Here is a 20,619-nt window from a genome sequence, read left to right as displayed (position 1 = left end):
TTCACAAGAGGCATCCAAAAAGTATCAAAACAAATCAGAAGAAATGAATCCCGTATTATTCAACAACTTCTTCTTTATTTTTCTTCTTTCCAGTCACTCAGTACTTTTTCTTTTCTTTTCCTTTGCCAACACGTGTTTCGTCCTAACTACATACAGTTAATGGACTTCGTCAGGGCTAAAGAAAAATTAAACAATTATAAAATTACTAAAAATCATAAAAGTTTATATAATATAGTATCATCAACATAATACTAAACAATTTATAAGATATAGTCATTTTTGCGATGCGATTAGGAGTCTATTATGGTGGAACTCGCTCTTTTCAACCGCAACAAAGGGCAATTCATAGTTCATTCATCTGTAATGTTCACATCCAGAAACATTACTAATAATTCCCATCATAAAAAATCATATTCACATATTTACAGGTTAAAAAAATCATAGTTTCGAAGTTTCATAGGAAGATCCTTAAGAAGAAGAGTTAGAGTTGCTGATATCATTCCTCTCTTTTTTAGATTCTTCTTAAGGATCTTCCTATGAAACTTCGAAACTATGATTTTTTTAACCTGTAAATATGTGAATATGATTTTTTATGATGGGAATTATTAGTAATGTTTCTGGATGTGAACATTACAGATGAATGAACTATGAATTGCCCTTTGTTGCGGTTGAAAAGAGCGAGTTCCACCATAATAGACTCCTAATCGCATCCCAAAAATGATTATATCTTATAAATTGTTTAGTATTATGTTGATGATACTATATTATATAAACTTTTATGAATTTTAGTAATTTTATAATTGTTTAATTTTTCTTTAGCCCTGACGAAGTCCATTAACTGTATGTAGTTAGGACAAAACACGTGTTGGCAAAGGAAAAGAAAAGAAAAAGTACTGAGTGACTGGAAAGAAGAAAAATAAAGAAGAAGTTGTTGAATAATACTGGATTCATTTCTTCTGATTTGTTTTGATACTTTTTGGATGCCTCTTGTGAATTGGTTCTAAGATAATGCTCTGGTAACTGCTCAGGAAGAGAATTGTTTAATGTTCATTACATAGACAGAATTCTTTTTGCCTATTCCTACAGTTGTGGCAGGGACTGTATCTCTACCTTTGAGCAATACCAAGCTTGATTGACTATCCATTTAATAATAACACTATAAGCGCAAAAAGCCGCTCTTGCCATTTGTTAAATTAATCTGTATTTTGGTTAGGGGCCCTGATACGTCTAGTAGTTTATCTTGGCACCTGCGCCAAGCACTATCGATACCTTTCTTCGGATCCTTCAAACATTTTTTCAGGTAGGAAACTATGGTGAGATCCACCTCAGGTGTGTCAGTGACCTTGCTTGGAAGGTCTGGTCTGGGGCACTTAGATTTGGAATTTGGAATTTGGAATTTGGAATGGTATTTCTAGAGCGCAGACGGTCGCTCCGGAAGGAGCATCATGGCGCTATGAGTCCTGTTTCCAAGTCACAGAGTGAAGTGAAGGGAGGTTAGATGGCAGCTTTGGACCAGATCATAGCCGTGCCCTGACATCCTTTTCGGATAGGGGATTGAACATAATTCACCACTTCTTGTGGTGGGAGCCACACAGTGGTCTTCAGATGGATGATCTCATTAGGCTCAAAATTAAGAACTTTAGCTTGATGTGTACGTTATTGTGGCATGTCTTGCCTTTGCGCTTACCAGGGCCGGGTTCATCTCCTTGATCTGAGATTTGATACTAAGTGGAGCTGTAGTCATCATGCCTCGGGTCTAGAAAGTATGTGCAGGTGGAGTGCTATAATAGTGGCCAATCGCTAGAGAACTCACCAGCTTCTTAAAAACTGCAGCATGGGGGCGGTTAGGGATTTTTGCACTGGTATTGGCCTGGGGGCGATTGATGACCTCCAATTTTTATACGGTGGGGGTTGGCAGCCAACTTTGCTGCTTAGTGTACCTACATAGGTGTCGCTTTAGAGATTCAATGGCACCCCCAGGGCTTTTTTCACAGAATGCTGTACCCTTTATCAAGCACATCCACTAGGTCCTGCTCCAGAGACCCATCAGATTCATCATAATAATAGCCCTCCATATTGCCATCATCGTAATCTGATATCCTTAAAATGCTGCCCAGCAGAGGTTTAAGAGCCTCAAGAGGGGATAGGACCAAAGAGCTGGAGAAGGATACCGCCAACCACCAATCAGGAGCAACTCAGGGGGGGGTAACTACATCGCACCCCAACTGCAGGTCACTTCGGACCACATTGTGTGGCTGCAAAAAGATTTAAAATTTGGAGGGAGGACCTCCTACCAAACTAGGCAGAGCCTATGACAATTATCCAACTAACTCTGTGCGAGAGCCAGCACACTAGTGCATATACAGGGTGTCATAAGGAAGGGCTAAGGTAAGAGAGAAACACATGCATCTCACCACATTCACAGACTGCCTGCTAACACTAGAATGAAAATTAGTAAAGTGCCAGCAAGGGAATTTGTTTGAAAGGATACTTAGTAGATATCAGACTTGAATATTATTTATGTCAATTAGTCTGTTCCAAACCAATTGGCATCTGATCACGACTATATTGTTTGTCTAACTATTAGACAAAAAAGATAAAAAAGCAACACGGGAAATCTTTTTTATCAAAAAAACATTTATTTTCTATATATTTTTCATACATTCATAGGGTACATATCAACCATTAAAATTGATCATAATGAATTCAAATGAAAAAGGAATTTACAAATTGCTCCTATAGTACATCTGAACAAAAAATGTGTCTGTGCTTGTAAGTTAGCACCACTATCATCCCATTCCTGAAGTATAATGAGGCAGAAGATAGCCCAACGAATGGACACCAGCAGTGGTCTCCTTCTACTTTGAATTGTGCGTTTTTTCTCTACTGCAAGCCTGTATACAGATGTGGAAATATGCATCCTCCACATCTAAGGGAACCATCAAATCCTGTTCCTGAAACATCTGAAAAGTCTATTGAAGGGGTACCCATCTTGAATCTCTGTTTTCTAAAAATAAAACAGTGTTTTGGAATCTAAAATCTAGAATGGAGAAAGACCTCTTCTCTTCTTGGATTTAGAAAATACTTGGAACAAAACCCACTTACCCGTATTAAATTGAGGATGCCTCTTTTAGAACAAAGATTCTCCTTCATCAAAATGTTTACATTGGGGAAAGCAATGGGCGAGGTGTTAGCATCCAGTAAAATGGATGGGACTACCATGACTTGACAATTTGGTGAACCCCTGGATCAAAGTATTCTGTTTGCAGTTTGCAAAAAAGGCCATCACCCAAACTCTTACAAGTGAGTCATAGCATTTGTGGGTTCAGTTTTTAAAGTGACTTCTGGGAAACTTAGGACATATGGGTTTGATTTAGGGCTTCCATAAATCTAGAAAATGCTTCAAGGTACATCTCCTTTAATAGCTAAGACAATCGTCTTTGGTATATATTCTGCTGTTATAAATTTTTAATAAACAAAAATAGCCACTGTTGGACTTGGTCCTCTCTGCAGGGTCATCGACAAACACTTTGCTTGTATCCCCCCTATTTTGCTGAATTCATTTTTCTTGGCTTAGGACTCTGTGTACTTTACCACTGCAAACCATGCTATGCTTGTGCTCACTCTCTAAAGCATGGTAACATTGGCTTACACCTGATTGGCACATTTAATTCACTTATAGGTCTCTAAAAAAGTTGTAAATCATATAACCAGAGTCTGTGAATTAAACATTACTAGTGGGCCTGCAGCAAGTATTGTGCCTCCCACTTAAGTAGCCCTTTAAACTTATCCCAGGCCTAACATTGCAACCTGAGAGCAGTTTTAAACTGTCAATTCGACTTGGCAATATAACCCCCTTGCCAAGCCTTAAACTCCAACTTTATTGCATGTAAGCCAACCCTGATGTTGGCTGAAGGCAGCCCATAGGACAGGGTGCATTGTAATTAAAGTTTTACAAGTCATGGTGGTGAAAAACTCCTAAGTTCGTTTTTCATTACTGTGAGGACTAACCCTTCCATAGGATAACTTTGGGGTTGCCTTATTACATTTTGTCATGCCACTCACACGCTCTTGTCCGCAGAAACCATGTTGGACCTCCTAGGGTGGCTTCTGGTCAGGGTACTGTAACCGTGAATCAACTGCCACCTCAGAAGGAAAGAGGGGTTGATAACAAACAAAGAGACTTGCATGCCTTCAAGCTCAGCCACCATCTTCTTGGAGTCATCCATACGTCTTTTCTCAGTTCTGGAGTGTATTGTCATAAGATGTGCATAATGTAGTGCACGGTGAGCTGTACTGCAAATACAAGTAGAGAGGTCATTCAACAAATAAGTAGTTATGAAATATTCCCTCACATGTGTACTAACAGTCACACAATAATGACTCTATTGCTGCATAGAGGTCCAATAATCAACGGTTACCCTTGAAGTTGCGGCATTCCCGGCAGAAGCTATATCGAGTTTTCATATCACACCTTGTTTGTTTAACACTAGGCACAAGGTGCACAAGAGGGTACTTTTGGATTCACAGACTATAGCACATTAAAGGATGGCACATATGAATGTCACGGGGCGCTAATACCAAGGCCTCGGTATGCGCATTAAATAATACCTACAATGTCTCAATAGTCATAATTAGTCCTGTTTTCTGATTTTCAAAATCATAAAATAGAATCTTTGGTTAATATCCTTTTTGAGTTAGTGCACTAACTTTAAAGGTGGTTATTAACCATGTTTTCTTCTTTTAGGTGTGGCGTTGCAAGGATTGTGTTTCCTGCATTGCTGGATATGCAGGGGAGAAGATGCCAGCAATGTTAGAGATTTGCTGGAGAGCCGCAATGCAGAAGAAGCTCAGCCAGGTCGTGGAGACGTTCAGGTGAGCGGGATTGCTGAAGAGGATCCGTCCCTCCAACTAGTGGGTAAGCCAAGCACTGCCTCATGGTTTGAGTGCACTATAAATACCGTTCCCAAATCCTGATTAGTCAGCCCAAATATCCCCATAGTCATGTGCCTATGAATCAGCCCAAATATCCCCATAGTCATCAGCCTATGAGTCAGCTCAAATTTCCCCATAGTCATGTGCCTATGAGTCCGCCCAAATGTAAACCATAGTCACAATGAATCAGCCCAAATATCACCATAGTCATGATGAGTCGGCCTGAAGACAGTGGGGGATGTTACTGTTTGTACTTTGGTATTTCATGACTCAGTGGCCCAGGGCTTCGGGGATAATACCCTGCCAAGAATGTTGTAAAGCCTACAGGGCAATGAGTCAGATGAACAGCCAAGGAGGCATTGAGATGTGTGCTCCATCCCGTAAGCCCCCCCACACATAAGGTACAGGAGAAGTGAGAACACAAGGAGGTTAAGGTCATGACATATTTAATAAGTGATAACGTTTGACCAAGGAACTGGCAAACATTTCATGTTTGGTGTCTTTAATAGTATAGTTGGATTTCAACTTTAGAAAGCTGGAATTCTCCTGCCCTATTTAGTGCTTGCAGCCTGATTCTGGGTCAAAAGAATGCATGTAGGTGGCAGTTGGGCTTTGTTTATTCCTTTAAGACAGCCACACATTAGAGGGATTATGTGTGCCTGGATGGGCCATCAACTAGCAGGATGGGGGCAGAGCTGGGAACAGCTCCACTTCCAACTTAATAGGCTGTGCTCTGCCTCCACACAAAGGACTTGCCAACTCTGCATTGTTTCTGCAGAAAGCTTGGAGCCAGTCCAGGGGAAGCAGGAAACTTCAAGCACTTCAGAGGGAATTCTCTAGAAACTTCTCCTACTTCAAAGAAGGGACCAGGTATAAAACATAGTACCCTCAGAACCACTCTTCAGTGCACTTTCTGGACCTGTGGACTTTGACCAAGTCCCGCATGACTAGATGCCAGCGGTTGGTGCTTTAATCTTTTAGGCACTATTTTTTACCTAAACTTTGAAAACTCATAACGCTGGTTCTACTGATTGGAATGTTGTCCTTTTGATGTCAAATACTTTATTACAATTAATTTACTCTGTTTTTCTAAATTGGTATAGGATTTCTCATCTGTTTTCACTTTTTTGCTGTTTGTGTATTGCATAAATACTTTACACATTGCCTCTAAGTTAAGTCTGACTGCTTTTGTATCAAACTAGCAGAGGGTTAAGCACAGGTTAATTTAGTGATTTTGGCAGTTTACCCTGACAGGGCTTGTGGCTGTTGCTTGACCAGAGCTAACGCCCCAGTCCACCAACAACCCAATATCTCAGGTATTTATCAAAATAATAATTTAAAAAGTACTCCAATATGTAAAACAAAATGAAAGAAAGTAGGCATATGGTCAGCACAGCTTTACATACAAAAATGTTACACTGTATCTTTAAATCCCAGGCAAGTCCACTGACAACTTATGCGGCGATTTTCTGGTCACCGTGAAACACTTTCCAGTTTTCATACGATTAAAGAAGACTCTAAGGGCCTGGGCTGTGTTTTCAGGTTTAAATTGTGCATCCCCTAATTGTTCATCTGTGTAAAATTTCCTGACTACACAACAGCAATTTATGCCAAAGTGTAATCCTATTTTAAGTGTATACAGCAGCCGTGGACCAAAATGAGTTTAGTAACCCAATCATGATCTGGGTGAAAGAGTTCTGGCCCTGTCATTTTCAGAGGGTTGGCAGATCTTAAGGCTAAGGGGTCAGTTATGATGTCCGTACAAAGGACAAGTTGCTCAAAACCCTTTTGAGTTAGGAAACCTTGCCATTCTCAAAATCACAGGGTGTGAACCAGGTAAGGGAATTGTAGAAAGTTAAAAGCTGTTTGTGACTCATAAAAGGGTTTATCGTATCCTTTCTGAATCACAAATAGGAGGTAGCATGAAAAGGCTTTCCTCCTCATATTGCCAATTCCGAGAGGAATGTATCAATGGTTTGCGACAGCATTTATAGTCACCAACCATTGATGAGTTGACAATCCCTAAGTTGGGGTGGAAACTGATTTGCAAAGGGGAAGGTGTCCCCTTTGTGAATCGTGTCAATAGCCAACACGCCCCCGAATACGAAAGAGACGGGGCTTGAACTGAGTGATGCCCCTCTCATCCAATGGCTGGCCTCCGTTTAGGCAGCCAGCCAATGGAAGAGAGAGGCGGGTTCAAGCCCCACACTCCAAATCATTAAATCTCCCACCGGAGACTGCGCAAGCGCAGCCTTCGGTCCTCAACCTAAAACAAGGAGAAACAAATATTTTTCTCCTCATTGTGCCTCCCTTACACCTCTCCTTTTCTGGGGAGGCGTATGTTTTTGGCGCTGACTCAGATTTTTGATTTCTCTTAAATTTGAGAAGGGGTTAAAAAGCTATGGATGTTGCTGGGAACGCCCCCAGCAACACCCATTTCAAGCCCCTTCAACGCAGAAATCTGCATTAAAGGGAACGATATTTATGAGGCAAAATGAAGCCAAAAAAAGTGGCTTATTGCTTCCTGGTAAATATGGCGCAGGAGAATATTCTAGAAAAAGCAGGAAAAGGACATGAAGTAACTCAAAAACGTTTCATGCAGCCTAGGCATTCGTGTAACCATTTTTTTAAATTATCTATCGGACGCAATAAAAGCTTTTTCTTTTAAAGGTAATAGTTTGTATTTGAAGTACAACGAAACATATTACAATGTTAGTTGAGAAGGGGGGTAGAAATATGTTGCTTCCAGCAAAGATGCGTGTGCCGAACAAGTATCCTCCAGCGAAAGCCTTCAAAATTTCAGTCTTGTAAAAAACCAATTTCAGGTCAAAATCAATAAGCACAACATGCAGCAACTTTCATAAATTGGTGAACGCATTCCTCATAAATAAATGTTTGCAGATGCCTTATCAGATTTCAAGTTGACATCACAGCAAGTTGTTCACAGTTTTCCAATAAGTTGGTCGCAGGACACAAAAGTAATTTCAGTGCCCAAACTACTGTACCTTGCCCAAACTACTGTACCTTTTCCCAAACTACTGTACCTTTTTCAGGCCCTACCCATAGTCCCCGAGGGCGACTTCTTTAGCCGCCTCCGTTCCATGATGCTCCGCTACATCTGGCAGGGTGGTCGTGCCCGATTCTCCTTCGCTACCCTCCGGCGCCCGCAGAGGAAGGGAGGAGTGGGACTTCCAGATATGCAGTTATATTACAAAGCGGCACAACTCCGGGTCCTTGTAGAGTGGTCGCAGCCCATGTCTGAGAAGCATTGGCTACATATGGACCGTTCAGTGGCGGGGAGGATGATCTGGTACTTAGCATGGAAACCGAAAAAGGATAGGCCCAACAATGCGTACGTCAGTACCCCCACAAGTACCACCCTGAAGGTGTGGAACTCGGTCTCCCATGATGAGCGGTGGACGTCCTTCCCGTCCCTTTACACACCAATTCATTTTAATCCCGCCTTTCCCCCTGCGGAACATGAGGGCCCTTTCGACGCCTGGAGGACCGGGGGCTGCCACGCCCTTACACATCTCTTTCATGGGGATGCACCACTCACGTTCGCCAATTGCATGCGAGACTACTTGGTCCCGCCACTCGAGCAATTCCACCACGCCCAGATGCTTCACTGGGCATTGTCACCATTAGTCAAAGACGCGGCTATCAGGCCGCCCACGGTCTTTGAGGCATTCCTTGCAAGAACCTCCTGCATGCGAGGTACCATCTCCTTTCTGTACGACCTCCTACTCTCCACCTCGTTATCTCCTAGGCCAAGATATATGGGTCTCTGGGAGGACCTCCTGGGCCACCCCATATCTGACGAAGAGTGGAATCATCTGTGGAATGACATCGCAAGGCACAACCACTCGCTGGACCTCCGGGAGGCTCATCTTAAAACCACGATGGACTGGTACATGCACCCTTCCAAATTGAAGAGGATTTTTCCGGACTCCTCAGATAGGTGCTGGAGAGGCTGTGGAATGCTGGGTGACTTTCACCACATATGGTGGGATTGCCCGGTCATCAGTCCTTATTGGGCGGAAATTCTCTCCCACATCAAAGAGATCTTGGGCTACCCTATCAAGGACACGCTAGACCACGTTTTGCTAGGTCTTCGAGACCCTGATCTCGAACACCAGACACGAGCTGATACAAAGATTCTTTGTTTATGTACGGGCGCTGCCAAGTTGACCTTGGCTGCGGCATGGAAGAAAAAAGAGGCTCCGGCACTCGCGCTATGGCATGCAAGACTTTGGAGGTTACTAAGTATGGAACGAATGGCGGACATTTTTCGTGGCGATTTTAAGAACTTCGCCTTTCGCTGGGGCCCCCTGGTCCATTTTCTATCCAATGGCTTGCCCTCTGCGGTTTGCCCTCCCTCGTTACGTAGCCTTCATCTCAGCGACGGCTCGTGGAGGGAGTTACGGTGGGGCAGGAGGGCGGGGAGGGGGAGGGGCAGGGCGGAGGTTGCTAAAAACCGGCATATGGATAATTGCAGGTAAGGAAACAATTTAATTAATAAAACGAATTTCGTAGCTCGCACTGCATTGCATTTTGCGATGCAAGGCGCACTACGAAATTCGTTTTATTAATTAAATTGTTTACTTACCTGCAATTATCCATATGCCGGTTTTTAGCAACCTCCACCCTGCCCCTCCCCCTCCCCGCCCTCCTGCCCCACCGTAACTCCCTCCACGAGCCGTCGCTGCTTCATCTATTTCAGACCTGAGTTGTTTTGACTGTATGATCTGTGAGTGAATGTATGTTAACACCACTGGGGAGCGGGGTGGGAAGGGGTGGGTGATGGGCGGGACAGTTGGGGGGGAGTTTTGGCAACGACAGCACGATAATTTGGCGGAAGTGTGAGGGATGCAGACTACAATTGCCAAGCTATTTACTCGGCGAGCTAGCGGTGCGCCGCTCTGAACTGAAACCCGCTGCGGGCCTGGAGCCCTTGAGTACGATCTGAACTTTGTTCCCATGTTCGATGCGCAGCTTGCGGTCCTTGGGCCAATACTACTTTTCAGCCGAGTTCAACGATTTCTGTATACCCACACTGTACCCCCCTGCGAGGGAAGTTAAGCGGGATTGTCGCTTCCTGTGGTTTAATTTTTTCAAAAATGTCAATAAAAATAAATACCAAAAAAAGTGATTTCAGAAAGGTGCATGTACTAAGGATTCGATTAGTAAACAATCGCAAAGCACCAAGAACTGCTGCTTTAGGTTCTGGCCTTCTCATTCTTTCTATTTTTTGCCTTTACATTGGCAGCTCTTCAATAATACTGGTCTCTTCGGTGAGTTAGAAAAAATATAAACTAATAGATTCATGAAGAGCTAAAAAATTTATGTGTATATATCATTAGGGATTATCAAGGATCTAACATACCTTCACTTCCAGTTCCTCTGATTTCAACGCACTTGGAATCAAAGCAGCATAGATTAAAGCCATGCTATGTAAGGTTGATCCTTTCAGGCTGTACCTAAAATAAAGAACGGTAACAAAGCAACATATGACACCAGCAGTACAAAAAACAAAACCATCATTTTAGTGCAGCAGCGTGAAAAAGACTCCATTCATGACCATTCTGAGCGCCCACATTAATAAGACAACACTGGACATATATGGCACTGAGACAAGCCAGGGTGGGTGTTTGCGACACCTGGGTTTCGCTCTTGGGCTTTCAGATGCAGTGTTATCTTAAGGATTTTGAGGGCCCAGGGCAAAATTATTTCAAGAAGCCCAGTTCAAATCAACATTGAATTTTAGTACCCATTTTCTGCAAATGAAAACTCCATGATTCAAAACACCATGGGGCATATTAACAAGGGGCAGCGAAGAATAACCAAAGTGCGATTAACACTTTTTTATTTATTGCCGTCTATCTCTGGAATTTATCGCCCTGGTAGCGCGTTATTTGCAACGCGTTTCTCCAGGGCAATAAAAATCACAGAGATAGCGGGGAAATCGCCGTTTTGCAGGGAACATCGCTGGTTTTACAGCGATGTTCCCTGCAAAACGGCGATAACCTTGCTAATACGACCCTGTGGTTGTATCAGCAGAATCCACCCCCATGTTAGGGATAGCTAAGACTGCATTTTAGCAGACGTGAATTTTTTGGCAAAAACAGCGGTTTCTCCAAAAACTAACGTCTGCTTAAATGCTGGGGCAGCCTTGTAAATATCGCGATGTGCACATCAGCGATATTTGCAAGGTTGTACTGCCCAGTGCCGCCCACTTTGCATCTCATTAGAGATGCAAAGGGAGATATTGGGTAAAAGGGTGCTAACATGCGCTAATGCGTGTTAGCATCCGCTTGTAAATAGGGCGAAACGATTATCTCCGCTTTTTTGGCTTTTAAAGCCAAAAAGCGGAGATAATGCCCTTGTTATTATCCCCTCATGTTATTATAAGATAACAGCTGAGTCAGAAAAATAAACCGAAAATAGACAGAAGTTTCAGGCTAAGGAACAGATGTACAAAGCTTTTTTCAGGTTGCAAACGGCCCGATTTGTAGAATCGGGCTGTTTGCGACCGAAAAAAAAGAAAAAATCACATACAAAGCCCTATTTTGTGATTCCGTAACCTGTTACATAGTCGCAAAATAGGTTTGTGACTCGATATTAGGAATGGGCATGTTAAGGGCGTTTGTTTCCTAATACCGAATTGCAATGGTATTTGTGAATGTTTTGTCACAAAACATTCACACTTTGTCTTCTACTTCAAGTAGGTGGTAACCCATTTGCTAATGGGAAGGGATCCTTAGTGGACCCCTTCAACCTTGTGAATGTATGCAAAATGTTTTTAAGAGAAGGCAGTGGTCCCACGAACCACTGCATTCTCTTAAAAAATGAATAGAAAACTTTTCATTTTTCTTTTTGAAACGCAACCTGTTTTCCTCTAAGGAAAATTAGCTCCATTGTTTTTTTTAAAACATTGCTTTATTTAAAAGCAAACACAGACTTGGTAGTCTGTTGTCCCCAGCAGGCCACTTAAAGTATTGTCTGTGCTTAATTTTAAAAGAATAACTGAGGAAGAACCCTCATCCAATGTGGAGAATTCAAATTGCTAGCAACATTTTAAACAGCTACAAAGAATGTTGTGCGCACTGATTCTGCAAAATCAATAGAGAAACAGGCAGCATCCCTAGTGGCATCGAACAGTCATCTGGCTCACCCCTAAGATCAGGTGTTTAAATAGGAAATCTTTTGTATGAACTAACATTGAAAGTGCAAATTCATCAGGGGTTGAGCAGAAGTATCACATTCTTAACAAATCAGAGCACAGTTTTATGAAACGTCATATTGTCGTAGTACCTAAGCACTATCCCACTACATGAATATTGGTACTGACGACTCTATGCTAATATCATCTGGAGTTTGCACGACAAACTAGTTACATGAACAACAGTGAGCTACTATGAATTATTAGGGTATTAGGGTGAAGTGAGCTAGAGGAAGGTCTTTGGAAAAAGAAACATTATTGTGACCATTCTGGAAACTTTTCATGGAGAACAACAGGAATAACTTCAAAGGAATAAACAGACATGAGTCTGCTTGACTTTGTGCTGCAGAAATAATGAGCAGTGTACATGCAGGCGGAGACATCCATTTTGAATAAGATTGCATTTAGGTCTAGTCAACAAAATCCAGGAAAACACACTTCTATGTTATAACAAATTTGTTGCAATAGTATCATGTCAATGCACACATATAAATTTGAAAGTAAATCCATGATCTGCATATTGTAAATAATGCATAAAACTATAAGCTGCAGAACAACTCCAACATTTCCTCTAGTTGCATGGGATATTATTTCACAATACAGTCCTTTCTGGTTCAGTGGCAACCACCTTAATTATTTTTATGGCAAACAAAGAACCATAGAAAGAACATTTATAACATTATTATATGGACCAATTACTACTTTTGTTTGTTACACTACGAACTTTATCCAAAACAGGTATACTCTTATATGGGCCAACTCCTATATAGACCTTTAGGGTCACATGTATGACTGTTTTTTAGTGTCACAAAGGAGAATCGGGCAGTTTGCGACCGCTAAACCGGTTTCTAGCATGTACTAACCCTATTTTCGAGTCTGTAATCTATTGCTGACTCACAAAATAGGGTTTGGTGTGTGTCTGGATTAGGAAGGGGTGTTCCAAGGTCACTCCTTCCTAATAGCGAGTCGTAGAGGCATGTATGAATGCTTTGCACCTGAAAAGCAGTCGCAAAACATTCATATTTTACCGACTTCGTGAAGGACGTGGTAATCCATTGGCAGGGACCCTTTCACCCTCGTGAATGGGGGTGTCAACTTTTTTTAAGAGCCGAAAGTGGTCCCATAAACCACTGGCTATTAAAAAATGCAAGGGTAGCTTTTCATTTTTATTTTTGAGAAACATCCCATTTCGATGCATTTCAATAAAAAAAAATTTTTATTTAATAAGCAATCACAGACATGGTGGCCTGCTGACCCCAGCAGGCCACCATTCCTGTGATTACAGGCCATTCCTAATAGGTCGCAAATTGCAATAAGCCTCATGAATATTGACGAGGCAGGTGAATGGCAACCCCTATTGGGAATGGCAAACAGTGTCTCAGAGTTTCTAATTGCAAGTTGCAAAAATTCACAATTAGGGACTCGTAAAATGTTACCATCATACATGTGGCCACTAGTCCCACATGGTGTGGTCAGTTCTGAAAACCATTTAGCAGACTGTCATGGTGGCAAGTAGTGTATAGCATACACTATAAAGCTACAATGGCCTATTCAAGCAGGCACAGTAGCAAACATTTTCAAAAGCCTCTAAGGGCCACATGTATGTACCTTTTTTAAGGTCACAAATCGGGCCGTTTGCAACCGGACAAAAGCGCTATCCCAATGTACCAAACCCAAACCCTATTTTGCAATTCAGTAACCTTTAATCGAATCTCAAAATGGGTTAGAGATTGGCTATTAGGAAGGGGTGTGTTTAGGTTGTCCCTTCCCAATACTGAATCTCATCGGTGGGTAGGAATGTTTTGTGACCGAAATGCAGCTGTAAAACATTTGCATTTTACGCCAAGGGACTCCTTTCCCTTTGTGAATGCATGCAAAAACTTTTTTTAAGAGCAGGTAGTGGTACTACGGCCCACTGCATACTCTTAAAAAATGAAAAGAAAGCTTTTCATTTTTTTTTCTAAAAGCAACCCATTTTCCTTTAAGGAAAACGGGCTGCATTTAAAAAAAAAAACAAGATTGCTTCATTTAGGAGCAATCACAAACATGGTGTTTTGCTGACACCAGCAAGCCACCATCCCCATGATTTTCGCGACCCCTAGGATTCGCAAATTGGGATCTACCTCATTAATATTAATGAGGTACGTCGATATGCGACCCCCTACGAATCGCTATATGAAACTCTTGGAGTTTCATACATTTGTAATAGAGATTACCTAATTGCAATTCGAAGAAAATCAAAATTAGGTAATGTTAGACCTGACATCATTGGCTTGAGTCTCTCCTCCATTTTTTCTGTTTGCCTCCACTGTTTTACGATGTTTTGCTGGATAATGCTTTGGGCGCTGTGCCACTGCTGATCAGTGCCACCGCGCAGGTGCTCCCGATGTTAAATTGATGTATCGATTGTATCCATGTTTGGCTTATTTGGTTTACTGTCAGTCCCTAGTCTAGTGCACCAGGGGTGCCGAAGCTTGTAAATGCAAATGCCGCTCGTGGGCTTGCAGCACGTGTTGTGCCACCCACAAGAGCGGCCTCGTAAAAGAATGTCTACGGGTCGGTCATTGCGAGACCCACGTGCAGTCTGGTACTGTCACGCGGGCTGCGCGAGTATACCTACTTGCCAGTCCCTCAAACCTTCCCTTAACTTCATGTTAGTCACCCCTATGGTAGGCCCACGGGCAGGGTGCATTGTAAGTCTAAGGTAGGACACGCCTGACCAAGTTGGCATGTCCTAATAGTGAACTACAGCCATCTTCGTTCTTCACTATTGCGAGGTAGCCTGCTGTCCATTAGTTAGAATGGGCCGCCGGGATTATTAATGCTATGATCCTAGCTGGCTCGGGGAGCATGGTGCAATGTCGAGTTTGGTATCCCTGAACTCAGGGTTTATTTACGCATACGTTGGTGTGGATGGTTTTTGGACTCTGGGTTTGAAAATAGCACTTTTAGAAAGTGTCTATTTTCTTGTCTAACCATTTCTGGTTTCTGCTGGTTTTGCGTGTGTGTGACAGGAGCTGGGTGGCTCCAGAGGTCTGGATGAGTCAGTGTGGGATGAGTGGGACGTTTGCGTTGAGAGTAGGGGGAGAGTAGTTGCTGATAGCCTGCCCTGCCTGATACAATGCTGGCTCCACCTCCTGCCAAGCGACTGATGGCTCTGTGCCTGCCATGGACGATCCTAGCCCCACCTCCTGCCAGGAGGCCGATAGCTCTGCCCCTGCCAGTGACAATGCTGGCTCCACCTCCTGCTGGGCGTCTGAGGACCCAGCCCTGCTCAGTGAATAGGCCAGGTGCTTCTGCCTGGCTCCACCCACAACAGACCCAGGATGTTGGGAAAGTCCCCTGCATGGACAAAGGGATCAAAGCCGAAAAGGGGTATAAGCGAAGGACCCCTGAACTAAGAAATCAGATCACTTCTGACAAGGAACCCTGTAACCAAGGACAAGAGGCCTGCTGATCTGAGGACTTGCCTACCCCTTCTGCCAGTGTGCTGTTTGCTGGGGGGAATCCTGCAGTGCTTCTTTATTTTTGCCAAGGAAACCAGGAGAGAGAAACTGTGTGTGTACTCTCACGCTTGCTATGAAAATCTCCAAGGACTGGAAGAGTGCCAGTCTCCTGCTGAAGTCACAGGGCTAAAAGACTTCATCTGCTTAAAGTGCTATTTGCTGGAACCTGTGAATCCAGCACCTCTGAAAGAACCAGCAATCTCGACGCCGACGGACGTCGCCGAATCCAGCTCGACATAGTGGGTAACGGCCCCAGTGTCCCGCTTCCTCGACGCCGGCCGCCGGGCCCGATCGACGCCAGCAGCAACGCCAGTGAGTAGTGAGTACGGCACCAGCTCCAAGGGATCTCGTGTCTGCACCGCTGCTGATCGCATCGCCCTCGTGCCCTCTCGACGCCGTGAGCGCTGCTCACTCTTTGCAACGTCATCATCAACGACTGCTGAGGCCTGATCGACACCGAAGACGAAACGCCGGATTGCTCGACGCTGCTGATCATTGGGTGCTTCATTTTCCAAGGTACTGTGTTGTTGGGGGTCCGTGTGACTCCGGGCTCGACGTAGCGCTCCTCGCGGTCGACGCCGAACCTTAGGATTAACTTTACCTCGACGTCGGGTAACTCCCGTGTGGGTTACCTTGTGGCTAAGAACTGTGTTGCCAAGAAGAAGAATTGCTTTGATACAAAAGAATTTGTGCTGAAGAAGAAACTACCTTTGAACTATTATTTCCCTTTCCAAAAGTATTTATTCAGATTGTGTATATTTTTGTTGTTATTTGGTCTTGTGCTAATCCTTATATAAAAATCCTTATTTTTATAATACTACTGTGTCGTGTCCATTTGTAGTGTATTCACTTGGTTACTGTATGTGGTCATAAATGCTTAACACACAGCCTCTGAGATAAGCCTGTTCTGCTCTGCCAAGCTACCAAGGGGGTGAGCAGGGGTTATCAAAGGGTGATCCCCTTGCCCTGACTAGAAAAGGTGTGTCCCTATTTGTCAGAAGTGCATACCTCTGCCAACTAGAGACAGCCGGTTCTAACATTGGACGCAGCGGTGAGGATTTGAACCTTGCATTTATGACCCATGTGCAGTGATTAGTGTGCTCTACATAGTGAAAGCAGACCATAGCGCAGTCACAATCTAATTTGGAAGGATCCATTTTTGGTTCTCCGCTTTTCTGAAGCTTGATTTTTTTAACACTGCCAGTTTTGACCATGAGTGACACTGGAGTCACTACCCCTGTTGTTGTTGAGGAGGAATTTGATAGAGCGAAGATAAACGTCTACAGATTGGAGGAGTTGAAATTCTTTTGCAATAAATTTAAAGTTCCTACCAAAGGTCTCAAGGCCAAGGAAACATATCTCAAAGCATTGCAGGCCTGGTTGGAGGCCAGAGATCCCACTGATCCGGTGGTGGTACCGCCAGTGGAAGGGGAAGAGGAGGCGCCAGCGAATGGGCCTGAGTCCTCTCCCGGAAGCAGTGTTTCCTCCAAAGGTCTTTCCCCTGAAGAACGAGAAGAAAGGGCGAAGGAGCGGGCATACAACATGGAAATGGCAAGGCTAAAGATAAATGGGCAGTTGGAGTTAGAGAATGCAAGAGCTAGGAGAGAAGCTGATTTGGAGACCAAAAGGCTGGATTTAGAAAGAGAGAAGTTAGCTTTGGAGCGTGATACCAAGTTGAGGGAGTTGGAGATCCAAGCTAAGAAGTTAGAATTGAATCCCTCTGGTGGCAGCATCCCATCTGTGCCTGCGGAAAGTAGGTTTTATTTTCCCAAAGATGTGATAAAAGATTATCATAGGAACGAAGATATTGGTCAGTGGTTTAAAGCACATGAGTTAGCATTGTTGGCCCACCAGGTCCCTGAGAAGAATTGGGGAGTGGGGTCGCTTTGTGAATGAGGGGAGAGATACCCTGTTAGACATGCCTGTTGAGGATAGGATGTCGTATGCTCATATGAAAGATGCTTTAATGTTGCGGTATGGCCTAACCCCCGAGAAGTACAGACAAGCTTTTAGAGAATGTAAGAAGTTGCCTGGTACGACGTGGGTTGAATATGTGTCTTATTTTTGCAGAGCCATGGATGGTTGGGTAAAGGGCAGCAAAGTGGAAAGTTACGAAGCTCTTTATGATTTGTTTGCTTGGGAGCATTTGTCTAATAACTGTTTTCCAGAGCTGCGCCAGCCCCTTATTGATAGCAAGATATCTAACCCTAGAAAACTTGCTGAGGAGGCGGACCGCTGGGTCAGTACCAGGGTCCACAAGGGTCCAGTGGGAGACTCAGCCAAAGGTGGGCAGGGTCCCCAGCAGAAGAGTGGGGGGGACAAGGGTAAACAGAAGGAGTCTCAGAAAGGGCCCCCAAGTAATCTCCAAGGGAACCAAGGGAAAGGTTCCCAGCCTCCCCCTAAGGAGAAGCCAGGGGCCCCGACGGGTAAACCTGTTCATAGGGGCCCCCTAACCTGCTACACTTGTGGGCAGGCGGGACACCGGTACTACGACCCCCAGTGTCCCATGAAGAAATTGAATGCACCGCCGAGTGCACCCCCCCGTCAGTTGGCGAGTGTAGCCCTGGGAGGGGAGGAGATGGTTGTCCCTGGTGGGAGGGGTCCCGCAGAAATGTCCCTGGTCTCGCTAGGAGACATGCAAATGGTCCCTCCACCCCCTCTGCCTAGTAACACTAGTAAATATAGGCAGTGGGTGACCATTAATGGCCATAGAGTGGAAGCTCTCAGAGACACCGGAGCGAGTGTGACAGCTGTCAAGTGTCACTTAGTGTCCAGAGAGCAGGTGGTTCCCCACGCATTCTACCCTGTGATAGCTGCTGACAACTCCCAGAAAGAGTGCGAGGTAGCTCAGGTTTCCTTTGAATGGGGGGGAGTTTCAGGTACTCTTCAGGTTGCTGTGAGGCCCGCCATGCCTGTCGATTGTCTCCTGGGCAATGATTTAGAAGACTTCCCTTGGGCTAAGGTGGAGAGGGAGGCGCACTTGAAAATGTGGGTGTGTGCAACCACTCGATCGATGACAGCGAGTAAGGGTGTTGTTGGGGTCCCGGAGCCTGAAAGTATGGCCCAGGACCCAGCTGTGAAGAGAAGAGGCAGGAGGCGCGGGAAACCCGCCCCCGTAGTTCCCGTGGTCCAGGAGGAGGTAGACCCTGAGGGGGATGCCCTGGAGCCCACAGGGGAACACATTGCCGAACTGGGAGACCTGCCCGAGCTGACCCATTGGCAGCAGGATGGTGGTCCCTCCAGGGAGGAATTCTGTGCCGAACAGAAGGTGTGCCCTTCTCTTGTGGGCAGGAGGCAGCAGGCCTCAGCCCAATCCTCGGGTGATCAGTCAGGGTGACATTTTGTGTACTGGGAGAACGACCTCCTGTATAGCGAGCCTAAGGCTACTGACCCTGGGTCAGCCCGTGTGCTGGTGGTACCCCAGCGCTTCAGAGCCTTCCTACTGGGTTTGGCTCATGACGTTCCGTTAGCTGGACATCTGGGGCAGGACAAGACCTATGACAGGCTTGTCACCCATTTTTATTGGCCTCAGATGCGAAGGGATGTAGACATCCATTGCAAGACTTGTCACACTTGCCAGGCAAGTGGGAAAAGCGGAAGGAAGCAGAAGGCTCGCCTCCAACCTTTTCCAGTGGTCAGCACCCCCTTTGACCGGGTGGGTATTGACATTGTTGGGCCCCTGGACCCCAAGACAGCCCTGGGCAACAGGTTTATCCTGGTCTTGGTGGACCATGCCACACGGTACCCGGAAGCCATCCCTCTCCGAACAGTGACGGCCCCCGTGGTGGGACGGGCACTGATGGGTGTTTTCTCCCGGATGGGGTTCCCCAGAGAGGTGGTGTCAGACCGGGGCACCAACTTCATTTCTAACTATATGAAGTCTCTGTGGAAGGAGTGTGGGGTAACCTACAAGTTCACCACTCCTTACCACCCTCAAGGAAACGGGCTGGTTGAGAGATTCAACCGGACCCTTAAAGGCATGATTATGGGTCTTGAAGAACCAATGAGGCGGAAATGGGACGTCCTCTTGCCATGCCTGTTGTTTGCTTACCGTGAGGTGCCGCAAAAGTCTCTAGGGTTCAGCCCCTTTGAGCTCTTGTACGGTCACCCGGTAAGAGGGCCTTTGAGTCTGGTCAAGGAAGGCTGGGAGCAATCTCCCAGGAAACCTTCCCAGGATGTATACAGCTACATGCTGGCCTTTCGGAACCAGACTCGGCGCTTCAGAGAACTTGCTCAGGCAAATCTGGAGGCCAGCCAGGAGGAGATGAAGCGTTGGTACGACCGGAATGCCACTCTGGCAGAGCTCCAGCCTGGTCAGGAAGTGTGGGTCATGTCCCCTGTGGAACCTTGTGCGCTCAAGGACAGGTGGACTGGACCGTTTAAGGTTGTGGAGAAGAAGAGCGATGTCACCTACCTGGTGGACTTGAAATCTCCCAGGAATCCCTTGCGGGTCCTGCATGTCAACCGTTTGAAGCCCCACTTAGAAAGGTCCGAAGTGGGCATGCTCCTATCTACAGATGCTGGAATGGAGGAGGAGAGCGAGCCTCTTCCTGACCTCCTGTGTGCTAAAGAGCAAGATGGGTCGGTGGATGGTGTTGCCCTCTCTGACACACTGACCCTTGAACAGAAACAGGATTGTCGCCACCTGTTGGGACAATTCCCGGATCTGTTTTCCTTGGTTCCGGGTGTCACTCATTGGTGTGTCCATGACGTTGACACCGGAGACAGCCCTCCTGTGAAGCACAAGGCTTACAGGGTGACTGACAAGGTTCGAGCTTACATTAAGGAGGAGGTCTCCAAAATGTTTGCGTTAGGGGTGGTTGAGTCCTCTAGCAGTCCTTGGGCCAGCCCAGTGGTCTTGGTTCCGAAGGCTGCAGCTCCTGGTGCTTCACCAGAACTTCGGTTCTGCGTGGATTACCGAGGACTCAATTCAGTCACGAAGACTGACGCGCACCC

General features: G+C 45.1%; 1 protein-coding gene across 1 annotated transcript in view; it reads right to left on the bottom strand.

Moving 5' to 3' along the window:
• SHOC1 (shortage in chiasmata 1) overlaps positions 1 to 20,619 on the bottom strand; it is a 1,715,507-nt gene that overhangs the window by 245,325 nt on the left and 1,449,563 nt on the right. Inside the window, exon 23 of the mRNA XM_086963751.1 lies at positions 10,322 to 10,415. Within this exon, the coding sequence (XP_086819877.1) occupies positions 10,322 to 10,415 (94 nt within the window). The remainder of the gene's footprint in view (positions 1 to 10,321; positions 10,416 to 20,619) is intronic.

Source organism: Lissotriton vulgaris, chromosome 3_1 (genome assembly GCF_964263255.1).
Source record: "Lissotriton vulgaris chromosome 3_1, aLisVul1.2, whole genome shotgun sequence".
NCBI lineage: Eukaryota > Metazoa > Chordata > Amphibia > Caudata > Salamandridae > Lissotriton > Lissotriton vulgaris.
This window is presented reverse-complemented; position numbering and strand designations above follow the sequence as displayed.